At 36.7% G+C, this 14237-nt stretch overlaps 1 protein-coding gene across 3 annotated transcripts in view; it reads right to left on the reverse strand.

The window, feature by feature from the left end:
- The window catches only part of LOC128157430 (rho guanine nucleotide exchange factor 17-like), a 30296-nt gene that overhangs the window by 15678 nt on the left and 381 nt on the right, over window positions 1–14237 (reverse strand). For 2 of the 3 annotated variants that reach the window (XM_052819976.1, XM_052819977.1), the window contains one exon: window positions 7983–10302. In XM_052819976.1, coding sequence (XP_052675936.1) covers window positions 7983–10022 — 2040 coding nt within the window. In that variant the 5' untranslated portion in view covers window positions 10023–10302. Of the gene's footprint in view, window positions 1–5403; window positions 6505–7982; window positions 10303–14237 lie in introns of those variants that run through there. The other variant, XM_052819978.1, reaches the window with a different exon arrangement.

Below are 14237 nucleotides of genomic sequence, written 5' to 3' on the forward strand. Positions count from 1 at the left end.
TGATGTAATTTAGTTCAATTCCACAACAAATATTTGGTGATTATGTCATTTAATGGGATTAAAATTATAAGTATCATCTCTGTAAATCTTCAAGACCCTCGACATTCTTTTACCAAGATCTATCCTATGATGCATATTTATTGCTAGGTACACAAGTATCAATGCCACAGTATTATATAATACAGAATAACATTATTAATCAGAGCACTTTTGAAATGATAATCCTTACAAAGGTCATCATTTTTGCATCAAATACACGGAGAGCAGTATAATCTCACATGCTGTCGGATTATACAACCTCCACATCCATACACTGGGTATTTCCAATGCTCTACATTTAAGACAATTTCTAGTTTAATATTACAGTTTTATGAATTGTTACTTTACGATGAGATAATAAAGAAACAGAAAGCTGGCCACAGAGAGAAAAAATATGTCAGACATCATACCCAATTTTCTTCAACTATGTATAATATGCACTAGGTTTTATGATATATATCAACTAAGCTCTCTGCATCACTTTATATGACTGGTATTTTTGGTATGACATTGCAATATGTCTTTTATCTGCAGATTCTTGCAAGCAAAGGTCAAATTCTATAAATGCAGTCAAAATTTCATGTTCCTGCCAAAATTAATCTTCTTTTATACAAGGCCGACATGCCAAATCCTTGATCACAAAATGTTTTCTTTCTTGTCTGATGCAGATACAGGTACATCAATTAGCAGGCAAGTGTGCGGGCGAAGTTGTTAGCCACAAGGGTTGTTTTTTTTATCTTGGTTGTCATTATGTATGTATGGGTGAAGGTCAATGCCCCCTGACACTTAATCAGACCTATATCCTTACAATGGAGTTCAAACTGTCAATGTTTGTCCAACAAAGAATCATTTCTCTTTAAAAAGAAAAAAAAAGCTGTTCAAAACAACATGATAACAGGATGATATACCAACAGAGGCACCCGTATATCAAACATATAGACAATGGCAATGAACAGAGAGATAAGAATGGACTATTTAATACAATTAGATATTTGTCTACAGAAACTGCGACTTACTAAATCCACCTAAATTTGCTCAAATGACCTTTACAAAAGATAAAAAGATCATTCACAACTTCGTAAACTTTCAAACCAGTCAAAAGGTAATGTTTGTATATCCATTCCCTGCAAGTAGGGCAAATAAAGAACTAATTCTTTATCCAGATAACAAAAAGATAAAACATGCTTGGTCAAACCCTGAACAAAATATTTGGATCTCGCAATGATATCAAAGACCAAAAAAACACACTCAAAAACCTATGTATATCAATCTGTTCTAACCCATTTACAGTACAATAGTGACAACACAAGAATATCTCCACATACTGATGCTACAAAACCACCCGTTTCCTGAGAATCAAGCCAATCAATTGTTGGCAAATTGCAATAAAACAACAAAAAGAAACACCAAAGAAACCTCTTTTTTTTCTTGAACAAAACCAGTCAAAACTGATAGACAGCCAAAACCATATGGACAGGTACAAATACAGGGTAGAGAAATTGTAAATATAGTCAATATTCATACTTCAAATTAAATTTTATTTCCTCCCAAAGAAGTAAATATTAGGATAAGTTCAGACAAATTCGAAGATATGTAGTTCTGTCTCCCTTCCCACTGACTGTGAGGGAGTCTCGCTGCCTTCGTGCCTCAGTAATTGATGTACTTGAGAAGCTATTGGCATGTGTGGTGCAACATCCTTCAGTGGTTGTCCTCGGCAGGTTTTGAGACGACCCCCGCCAGGGGAGCTGGGATGTTACTGAATGACTGGTGCCTTATCTCTTTGCTGTGTTGGATAGCAGTGGAGCATCCTCATCCTCTGTTATAGTCTGTTTCTTTAGCAGCAGTGCCTGCCACACAGTCTCTCCCCCCTTGTTCTTCATGAGAGCACAATTATGCAAAATTCGCAGAGGGCAATGGATAATTGGCTCATTTTGGCCTAGTTTTTTTTAAAGCGTAAGAATATTTTTTATTTAAGAAAACTTACTTCCAGTAGTACAGTGTATATGTGTATATACACACATGCTGTTAAAGAAGTAACAGAAGAATATGTTAAGGTGGACATCAAAAGTTAATGGCATAAATACCAGTAAAAGATTTATAAAGCAAATTGATACATGTAATAACATGGATCAATTTGTGTGGTCTTCAAATTTATCAAACTTGCACAGATCAATATAGTTTATCTTTAATAATTTGTAATATCCAAGTGTTACTACTTTGGTACCAACATGTAAAAGCTACTCGTCCAACATTACATTTTTTTTCCTCAATTTTGTAATTGAGTAATTTTATTAATCATGACTTTAATTAAAGCCCCCATAGATGTGAATAATAAAGTGCATCAGTTCAGAGTGATCAAGATTACGACATTTTATTCAACAGCTGGCATATTCATTCACTTCAACCATCTGTCTAAACAAACCAACTCAATTCAATCATTATGAAACTCTTCTTTCCGTTACCTCCCCTTCTAAAGAAAAGAACTTCCGATGCTTTCAATACTTTCTAAGTGAAGAGGTAAAATTACACATTCAAAGAGGCTTTATTAGAATAATTTCCAAAAGTTTAATTTGCCGATCATGAAATATGAAGCAGCTAATTCTGATTACTGAATCTGTAATAAATCACTTCCTGCCTCCCCTTATTGAAAAACATGTGTATATATTAAATCAAATGGCTATTGCTCTCTATAAATTGTCTTAAAAACTGAATGTATATTGAGACCTTAGTAAACAATGGAAATCGGTTTATTTTTCATCCAAATTCCACCTATCAATTAGCCAAAAATCTGTTTGAACTGATTGAATTGATTTGCATTGGGCTTTGAAGTACTCGGTTAATTGTTTAAAAAAAAAAAAGTAAAGCAACCCCAAAACCAACAAAAATAACTCGAGAAACAGAAGTCTTACACATATACCCTTAAGTCCTGAATTTGCACACAAAGATGAAATAATTAATCATTGCTCTGAAGAAATGACAGGGACCTGAGCTTGTAAAGGAGTTCTCTACAGTGTTGATGGTAAATATATGTCTCTGTCTTTGAAGCTCGACTTATCTCTTGAAATGAAAGGCCTGACAATGGAGGCAAAGCAGATTACAGGTCCGATCCATTAACTACAGCTTTTAATAGATTTCTAAAAATACATCAGTCTAATTCTGCTCTTCAAGTCAAACTTTCACAGTTTCTCTGATCCAGACAGGAAAAGAGATATGTACTTGCAAACAAGAGGCTGAGAAATTGTTGCTGATTGAAATGAAGCACATCTTGAAATGTTTTGATTTCCTCCCAAACTGACCCTATCTGCAGGCTAATATATGTAAATACAATGCACAACCCAGGCAGTGTGGTGTATTTTTAAAAAAATTGACCCCATGATAATTAACATAAAAAATGGTTATTCTCAACTACCAATAGAACAATTTCAAAAGTCGCTTAGAACAAAACAAAGGCACACAATGGTTAACGATTAAGGATTACATGTTATCATGTGTACCTACAGCCTAAATATGATCATCAATCAATAATGAAAAGTTGTTTGCCATTTCTGAGCACTGATTTTTAGATCTGGATAGAGACAGCTCAAAGCCTCTCATTCAAGGGTAGAACTATACCAGCAGGCATTCAGGTAGACGCTTTCTGTACCTGACTGCTGGCTTAGTATGTATATACAAACTACAGGTGTAGACATATGGCCACAGGAAGTGGTGTTCAGAGCCCTCCATTACAACATAAACAATCACACAGCTACAGAGGGGGAGTCTGCAAGGTAGCAGCCCTGATCAGCAGTGACTGGGGAGTAAGAACTACCGCTGTACCTAATGGCAATGTAAATATTGCTGTTTGTCTTTTGGATGGAGGTCAAACTTTATTACCACCCCCCACCCCTTCTTTTTCTTTTGCAAAATATAATCTTACAGAACAATTCAATATGGAAACCATTTTGTAAAGATTGCACAATTAATTTGTTTCTTGTGTGAAATAAATGCCACAACAAACTAACAGCAATTATGTTCATTAATAAGATTTTGACTTAAGAAATATCCTTTTGTTTCATTTTTGTTGTCTTTGATACTTTTAAGTAGATTTATGATGGGTAAAAAAGTGAAAAGTCAAAATGACAAACTCTCATTAGAAAAGGAAATGAAAATGATTGCAATTCATCTATCATGTCGACACTTCATCCCAATCAACAACCCATCCACAGAAAAAGAGAGATGGCATGAAAGAGCAGCTGTACGAATATTCTACATAGACTTCTCCTCTACACTAAGTTGAATGGAAAAACTTCCAAAGGCCTGACTCAATGTATGCGCATGCTTTTCATTAGAAATCATTAAAGTTCCAACATCAGAAAAACTAGCTTTCAATAAAATGTACCAGCAGCATTCCCAAAATGAACCGAATAGCATCCTACTGAGGCTGTCAGTTGGTGAGGAGACTTCCTCACCTGTCCATGATCAAAGGTAACTCTTTCAGGGAGGAAGTGAAGGTAGAAAATCCAGATACAATGTGATTGTTATTAACCTTAATTCCCATTCTTCATTAATGTCTTACTCAGGGCAATGTCCATGTAACCATACCTCACACAACATTGTTTAATCTAAATTTGTAAATAAATTAATATATTGATCTTAACTTTCCTGTATTTTTATTACCAAACCTCCAGCCCCCCCCCCCCCCCCCCATCATTTTGAATGCAACATTTTTACCATTGTGATTTTTCTCTTAGCCTTGAAATCCCCTTGTAATAGCTTACACACAGTGATATCTTTAAAAATGTTTATTTAAAAGTACAAGTAATACCTTCTGTAAAGAATTTAGGACAGATGTTTGCTAACCATAGATGACAGCCAAGGGGCTTGCTTATGTTTTCTCTATATACTTTTATTTCACCCTTGTCTTGTCTTTGTGATACAAGAAAAATGTAAACCTCCAATAGGCTCCCTAACAACTCTCAAATTGTACAGAAAGGGGAGATAACTCTAGAGCCTTGTAACACTTGTTCCTCTCTCAAGGTAGATAACCCTGCTGCCCCCCAATAATAGATATCATCTTCATAGATTCTGAGGTGTTAAGAGTGACCAATCATGTTTGAAGTTCTGATAAAAGTGTTCCTGAGCAAACAACCAATATTTGAGTTGAACAATTTAAACAACTGAATACACTAACATGATGTAAGCCTGGGGTTATTGCATTAAATGACCTGACACATATATTGTATGCATGGATAGGGGCACCTGCTGAGTCAAGTCACACAAACCAGTTTCAATTCAGTATGAAAGCAGACACAAAACTTTACAATATTCGTAATATGACAGAACAGAAAAGATAACAAAATCTGAAATGAGACCAATGTTTCTCACCGGGTCAGAGACATTGTCCAAGTACTCCAAAACAGGCTCACACAGTCCCAACCCTGACAGGATCTCCACCATACTCTCCATTCAAAATATACCTTCTGGAACGATATCTCCCACTTCAGTTTTATACACAAGACCTATGTAATTTACAAACAGTTTAGAAAACCCGGCATTGTATACAGAACGCAATGGCTGCATCTGAAAGGGAAAGTTGTCCTATTCTTTGCAGAAAACACGGCTCTTGGACACAGCAGCTTGTATATGTAAAGAGCTTAATATCTATTTCAGCAGACCTTTAAAACTTGTTTTTCATCACTGCAGATGTAAAAAGCCAGCTTAACGTAAAATGGGGGTAGGATTTTTATAATCTTCAAGGTACCTTAGTTTTGCTGAATGAAATAGTCCTGAAATGAGATAATGTTTTGTGTGTTAAATGTATACACTTGTAATACACCAAAGGGAAAGGAATTACCATTATTATGTGTGAATATGCCAGCAAAACATGCAAAATCCTCATAATTGGGGACTTGACCTCATTCCGCTTCACCAAAGCATATAAATGTTGGCAATAAAGGACAAATTCGTCCGGCAGTGGACAGGTGCCGGGAATATTGAACCAACAGACCACCAACTCCTTACCTTTCTTTATTAATTTCCATATTCAATATTTTTCCTTACAATTGCGATGTGACATAAAACACTTACTGGGTAATTTGTATTTGCATTCAATTCAGCTTTTTATTTTTAATCTTTAGAGGGTAATTTGCTATTGAGACTATAACACATCACTTTAATTTCGAATTTTTCATTTTTCTGGAATGAAAAATTCCACTGAAACTTTCAATTCATAATGTAAAAGCTACCGATTCCAAATACAGTAAAACATGTCTTATGAATATTTGAATATGTACAGAAAATATATGATATAAAGAAGACTGCACTAGTTATAAATTAATTTATTTCACAAAAGGACACAACAGTTGAATGTAAAATGTCCTCTATACTTGAGAAGGCAGGCAGTATGTATAGACAGAAACCTCACTGATGTGGAGTGCATGTGTTCTTGTAATTACCTTTTTGTGTTACAGGGCACACATCATAACCAACAAGTCGGGCCAAAAGCCTATATTCCCGTCACAGACAACAAATGATGTTTCAGATTCAGCCGTAAAACAAAAGCCCCCACCCCCACCCCTCCACCCCAAGAAAAAATATTGTTGCAGCTTCTTTTTCTCCAGTGAGCTTACAGATGCAGCCTCCCTGTACCAACTTGCAAAGCAGCATTACAGCATTAAATTTAGAGAGTATAGAATCTATAAAGCCCTTCCTTTTTATCTCTCTGGCTAAAAATAACCCCACATCTGAGTTACATCTTAGCCAAGGAAAGAAAATGTTGTGCAGAGAGGAGAGAGAGAGAGAAATCTTTCAAAGCACTGTGTTGAATTCCCCTCTTTGTTTACCAAAGTGTGCAAAATTCAATCTATTGAGGTAATTAATTTGCAATTTGTACATTCTTACACAATTTGCTCAGCATAGTTGAAATATCATTCATTCCTGTGTCTTTGGTACTGCACTTGATGCTAACATGAAAGAGATACCCCTGATTCACTGCAGTACATTCAGATTGCCCATCAATGTGCCTCAAATACATGTGTTCGTGCACTTACATAACCAAGATTTGAATTCTTATCTTTTCCTGCATAAGCAGGCTTGTTTGGAATCTCTTTCATTATCATGACTGTCAATATATATGCTACTGAACAATTTGAAGAGCTGACCAGAAAACCAAATACTGGTACATACATGTTGTAGTTGCACTTGATAGAGAACATTAGTATGAGCTTTTCTGAATGGTAAATAACAGGCTTGAAAATCTTCAATAAACATCTCCAAAAGCATAACTAAAAACACATTGTCCATTCAAAACTTTGAATCTTCATAATCACTTCAAAATAAAATTTTACAGAACTTAAATCCCAGTTTTCAGGGATTCATTTTCTCAGATTGCTTACAAAGCCAAAACAGTGGTAGTACTCATTCCTGTCCAAGATAATACTTTAGCATTTGTGACAGACATCAGACAAAGTGAAACTGTCTCTCCTTCCAAAGACACGACTGATGTAACCACGGTAACATTGTTGTAACAAGTAAAGGTATCTAGAAGCTGTCAAATTTAGTATCAAATTTGTGTCATTGTCAGTCTGTTAGTTAAAATTGTTAAGATGCTGACAATCTAGCTGTCAAGTTGCTGTCATTGAAAAAGTCATGATCCAGTCTCTGAAAAGTTTCCTAAACACTGAACGTATAGAAACTGCTTTGCTTTTGTTCTTTCTTTTTTATTTTTTATTTATAATCTATATCTTTTTTCTTATGGTACAGAACTTCTTTACTAGAAGTCCCACTTGGCTTACATTAAGTTTTTTCCTAGATCTTTCTAATTCTATCACATAAAACATACATACAAACAACATGCTCATTTCTGCATGCTTAATGAGATTTCTGTGCTTTATATGCTTTTTTTAATAGCAATTGCTGTATATGCATGTATAAATACTGGTAAATGGTCAAAATTATTTATCTACCTTGTTTTGTTGCTGTTTGGCCAATGCTGGCATGCTGGATGCCTGCAAGTGGGAGTCTGCCAAGGGAACTAACTCCTGCTTGGTTTCTTTGACCGCATCCTCTTGAGTTAGACTATGCTTCCTGTTCTCCTCTTTGGTGACACTGGCTAACCTTCTCTCTCTCTGAAGAACACTCGCTGAACTTACACTTCGGCCAATATTCTTTTTAGGTTGATATGGAATACTCAAAGAATTTTTGTCAGGAGAGGAATCATTGTCTTCCTTTGGGGATGGAGCAATTTCCTTCACAAAAACAGAAGTAAACCGTCCACTATCCTGTAACTGATCGAGCTCTGGAGTTAAGGCTCCTTCTGAGCGCTGATTTGACACACTGTCATCTGTGACTTCAAAATGAAGAGGGCCATCATCAAATGAGCTTGATGGAGTAAGAGCACTAGAGGGAGGGTTTAATGACAAGTCTCCATCATCCTTCTCAGCTTCTTCTTCATCTTCTTCTTCGAGGTCCACTTCACTACATTTGGATAGGTGAGGTGAGCTGTGGGACGAGGTCATTTGACACACAGGGGCCATGCTATCCTTACTCTTGTCACCACTAGGGTCACTTTTAGATTTGGGCTTCAATGGTTTTCTTTTTTCAGTTGATTTTTCATTATCCTTATCAATATTGCTTTGAGTTTCAGACATTTCTTCCTCTTCAAATTCACGAAATGCTTCATCTCCACTTTCACTTTGAAATGCTTGACTATCAGTGAGAGACAGATCACTTGTTTTGGATTCTAAGTCCCCTGGAAAAGGTGGCAGTTCCTCTTTCTCTGGAGTCTTTGCCAACATTCCAAACCCATTGGAATCCATAGCTCCCAATGGCTCTCGGAATGTGGTTTTTGATTGAGGTGGATGAGTAACGTGTCGAAGACTAGATGATTTCCGAACACCTTGGATAGGTTTAAGCTCTACTCTGGGTAACTTCCATATCCCATGCAGAACGTTTTCTCCATGAGAATCATCAGCACTTCTACTGTGTGTGGACTGCACTCTCTTCACTATATCCGCTAGACCAGTTCGACGCTTTGGAGCTCCGATTTTCCAGAGAGTGAAAAATTTGGAGTTAGTATCTATGGAGTGAGGTTTGTATGCGGTGCTACTTTGAGACAAATCCTGGTCAGATATTCCAACACCTTCATCATCAGAAATGTTCACTTTACGTGCCTCGCTTTTGGCCCTCCTAAACTTGGCCATATCACTGCGACGTTTGCTGAGAGCTTTTGAGTCTTCCACAGGTGATGGAAGTTCGGGCGTGCCTGAGCTCGTCTTTTCGTGGCCACTATCTGTCGCACCACTGTCTGGCGTCCCCGAGCTGTTTGAATTCTCACTTTTACTCTCATCTCTGTTTGCTTGTAATTGTCCATCTGATATTGACCTACGTTCACTGTCCTCTTCTTTCACAGTCGAGGTTTTACGAGGTAATAGCTGACTATCACTAATTGACTTTGAGGCACTATCATCGACACTTTTCCGAGGAATGTTTCCTAATCTATACTCAGTGCTTCCCCCTCTCCCGCCTTTTAATATGTCTGTCAAGACTTTCAGACTTCGGCTACGATTTCTGTTTAACGGGGACGGGCCCGTTTCTTCATTGGGTGTCGGAGACGCTCGCGGCGATGTGTGTGTAGACTGAGATTTGGAGGCAAACGGTTTTGGAAATTTTTTCGGACGACCAAATGTCTTTGTAAAGTCTCTGCTGTTCAGTTCTTTGATATCCTCCACAGTTCGATCAATAATGGCCTTTATGTGGCTGCCCTGGCCCGGGTCTGTTTTAGCTCGGCCATGAAGTCCAGATCTTATTTGTCCATTCTCTTGAAAATCTGGCAGCTTTGGTCGTGAAAATTTTGGTGAAAGTGTCGTGTTTAGCTCATTTCTATGTTCGTCGTCCCCACTGAATTCCACATTGAATTGTATGGGGCTAGTCACTGTGTCCTCTGTCCCATCACTTGATGGAACAGTCTGGGTTTGTTCAGTCGCCTCCGAATCATCCTTTTCCATACTTACCCTGTTTTAATCAATCCATGAATGATCAATTCTCACTTTATCATTTTCATTACATACTGGCTATCACAAATCCTTCCCCGATCACATTCCTTGATTTGATAACAATGCCAAAACACTTCAATGAAATGGGCAAACGCTGGCCGCCACACTCCAATAAGAAAGACAGATAGATAGAAAATTCGGATTGGGTGAAGTTACAGATTCATCATCAGTGAATACCATGTGTTAAAACCACAAATAATTCCATATTTTCCACAGCCTCAAGCACAGTAATCTGTAAAGAGAGAGAAAAAATAAGACAATTATGCATGATTTATCATCGAATCATTTACTCCTAACAAATGTGAGAGAAGAAATAACACTTTCCACCTTTCAATTAAATAAATATGCCAAAATATTTTGAGTATAAATATTGTGAAGCATGTTAAACCTTCCCATATCGTACGCATACTTCATAGCTCAGTGTACTTATCTTTTCCAGGTATGTATATTTGTGTATACAGCACACCTGAATATTTACAGGTACCCCTCAGAAAATCAACACAATAAAATTCAAGACAATTCAGAGTTACGTAACACAAAACGTACAGGTAAAGCTATCTCACCTGCATCTCGTAAGTAAAAGTGTAATGTGCCCCCACTCAAGAATGCCGATCTATACCTATAGATATATTTATGCATATTAAAGGTACCTGCTCTGACTGTTTGGTCCTTCTAATCTATGATTTCCGACTTCCAACATCTTTATCTGTATATATAGCAAATTAATTGGAAGGAATACAATGGAAACACTAACTGGAGAAGTGATATGAAATGCATTCCACGGATTCTTCAGAAAATTCAAATTGCTGAGAGTGGAGAATAAAGTATTGCTTTGATTAGCTCTTACATAAACAGGTGAATGCAGGTCCTTTCAACAGGCTGAAAAGTTTACGAGTGACATGGACAGCACATACGTGTTCAGAGGCTGATAATTATAACCCCCTAGTGATAATTATGACCCCCTAGAGATTTGGGGTGGGGGGGGGGGGGGGGGACAAGTTGACTGAAGAAAGTGAGGCAAGTATGAGTGTTTTGCTCGTTAAGCTACCTAATGTATACACATCATCTGTAGGGATTATACAATGTGGTGTCTTTAATGTGATCTTTTTAGTTTAACAGGTATTTCAATTTTAAGGGCAAATCAATGAATTTCATAATAAACTTGTCAAATTGTGTAACGGATCAAGGCTCGAGTCAACTTTCAGTGAAAATTACCGCCACTAAATTGAAAATGGATTGTTTTTACTTAGATATATTTTGTACACTGGAAAAATAAAAAGAAACTTAAAGTATATTACCTACTCATAGACCACAATAAATGTTTTACATCTACTGTGAAGAGTTACTGCCCCTAACTGTTAGGTCCAAGCACAACACAAAAAGAAAATGCTAAATATTTTCCATCCTGCACAACATTCAAAAGCTTCTTAGAAATTGGCAAAATGAAATCTCCAGATTCCTCCCCGTTAGCCCTGCTTCCTGCACATGATAAACACACAAATTATGATCTATTCCCCATCTGGTGATCGCAGTGTTTCTCGCCTTGAACTGTAGATTCCAAGTGAAATTACCATTATGCATTCCTGTTATGTATCAATAAAGAATCATTACCGCCAACCACTAAAAGCTCCCAGTAAAAAGGGGGGAAAAGCAAGGAAACTTTGAAACCACTGCCTTCTACACCAACTCCAGCCTCAGAAATACAGGGGTCTCCTAGAGGCCTCAGCCACAGTTCTTTTCATCAAACCATCCAGGGTTTGCTGACTGAATCTCAGGGTTTGCTCTGAATACCTTTATTTCTCCTTAAACTACACTGTGTCCAAATTTTCCATATATCTACACATAAAGTTTGATCTCAATTTATCCAGTGTGTCCCCTTTAGATTTATCAAGCATTACCTTACATGAACAAAGTATTGAGCTCGGTCAACAAATTAGTCTTCAAACTTGTGCATTTTTAAAGGTCTCACTGGTTGTGTGATCTGACTATTCTATATGTACCTTTAGAATCACAAGGCTAAGGAACTCATTATATCCTTAATCAGAGGTACCAAGAACTCACACAGGTATATATAGGTAAACAGGTATATATAGAGGGTCTCACCTATGCCTTACCATGCCTCTCACTTGTAACTGGGTACACAACAATTTCTAAAATACACAAACATTCTGATTTCAAAACTTCCTTTCAATTTGTTAAATAAGTAAGATACATAAAAACAGCACAGGTGTCAGCGAAGCACCTAAACAAATGTCGTTCCCTTTTAATTTAGAGTTGTGCCAAATCCCCACACAAACAATGTCAATATTCAATACACAAACCCTCTGGGCTAAGACTGTGTAAATGTTGGTGCCGACTTATTGTATGTTTTTGTTTTCACTGACCACTGAAACAAAATTTTAATACAATTAAAGCAAAGGACCAGCAAGGGTAGCATGACATTGAATCTAAATACATGGAAGCTCCAACCTTTCCCCAAGACAGTCTAATATCTGTTTTATACAGGGGGCAAAGTATACAAGTCAACTTCATAAAACTAAATCTTGTGTCCACCACCATAAAGCAATATTTTGGTAACTACTGGCAGAAGTAGAGACCACAGGGCACACAAAAATGACAATTCAGATAGTCAACATTGTCAAATTGATATAAATACCAGACAAGTGCCGAATTACTGCAGGGATATCCCCGCATTCAAGTGACTTTATTAGGATGGGTCAGCAGGTTAATAGGGGATGTTCTAAAAGAGAGCATCCTCAGGTATTATTATCTACTGGGACAGTACAGGGCTGTAGGACTAATCAAAATTTAAAAACATCTCAGATCCCTATCAATACCTTAAAGAAAACTATTTGGGGTGGCTTTTATCTAAAATCAAAACCTGACAGCTGTAAATTTCACTTTAGGTTTTTTTTCCTCTTAAGCAAACAAATTAGATTAATATGCAGGTGTATATAACTGATTTATCAAGAGTGATATTTCTACAAAGATTAGGATCATGCATTTTCATTTGAAGCCAATCCCCATTTCAATAAGACCATGCACCCTAAGGCATCTATCCTTTCCTTAAAAAATAACAATACTCAGAAAAAGAGAATTCTGCGAATAACAATGGAATGTAAAGGTGAAGAAACTCTGCATATTGAAACTTGATAACACAAACACATAATTCTGTTTATCACTGATATTAGAATTTTCCAATAGACTTCTGGGGTGGATCCAATTTACCGGTATACACTTTATGCATTGTGGTATAGAATAAGTACAAAGTAAAGCTCAATTTTGTTAAAAGTAAAAATTACATGTAATAATCAATGAGGAACTACATTGCTAGTCACTGTCTGAAACCTTATAGGAACCAAGAAATACTGCATATCTTGACCTTTGCTTTTCCTTATAACTTCTGATTGATCTATAACAATGTCTAGAGGATGGACCAACGATGGTGCTTATCAGAACTAATGAACATGAAAGCATGGCTTACTACTGCAGATAAAATACTGAACAAGTGGGCTAATCAAGCCGGTGATGTACAAGCCTGTATCCCAGAATTCAGTGGGAGTGAAGGTGAAAACCCAGAATCTCCATCCCCTAATTGCAAGAAAAATCTCAATGTTTAACAAAATCAATTGAACCAATAGGACCGAGGAGTTTCTTGCAGCAAAACAAAATGTTAAGTTTGACAGTAAATTTATCCATAAAATTTTGTAATTTATAGGTATAATATAGTCAAATTCTGTCAAATTTCCAACATCCACTCGATCGATATGTGAAGGACCACAAGTGTGTTTTGTGTGTACACATGTGCTGTGCGATTCCATATTCTCTTGAGTAAAGTTGCTTTAATCTTTTTATCAAAACCTACATTGTGTAATGTAAGCCTAAAAAATATAAATTCAATCTGAGGTTTGAAGCCTTTACATTGCTCTCTTTAAACTGTTAACTATCAATCAACTGTTCATTGTAAATATACAATACCATTTTGTGTATTTTAAGACAAGTTTCTACAACATTTCCTTTAACTACTTTATATAGAAATGAATCCAATTTTACGTCTTGTATGAGGATATTCAGAGAAACGATAGAGTTTTCTCCTATCTTGAGAACACCCCCGTCAGAAAAAATACAGCGCTGTCTTAGTGTCTATCGGCAAATAAAGTTATAGAT

This window comes from Crassostrea angulata, chromosome 7 (assembly GCF_025612915.1).
Source record: "Crassostrea angulata isolate pt1a10 chromosome 7, ASM2561291v2, whole genome shotgun sequence".
NCBI lineage: Eukaryota > Metazoa > Mollusca > Bivalvia > Ostreida > Ostreidae > Magallana > Magallana angulata.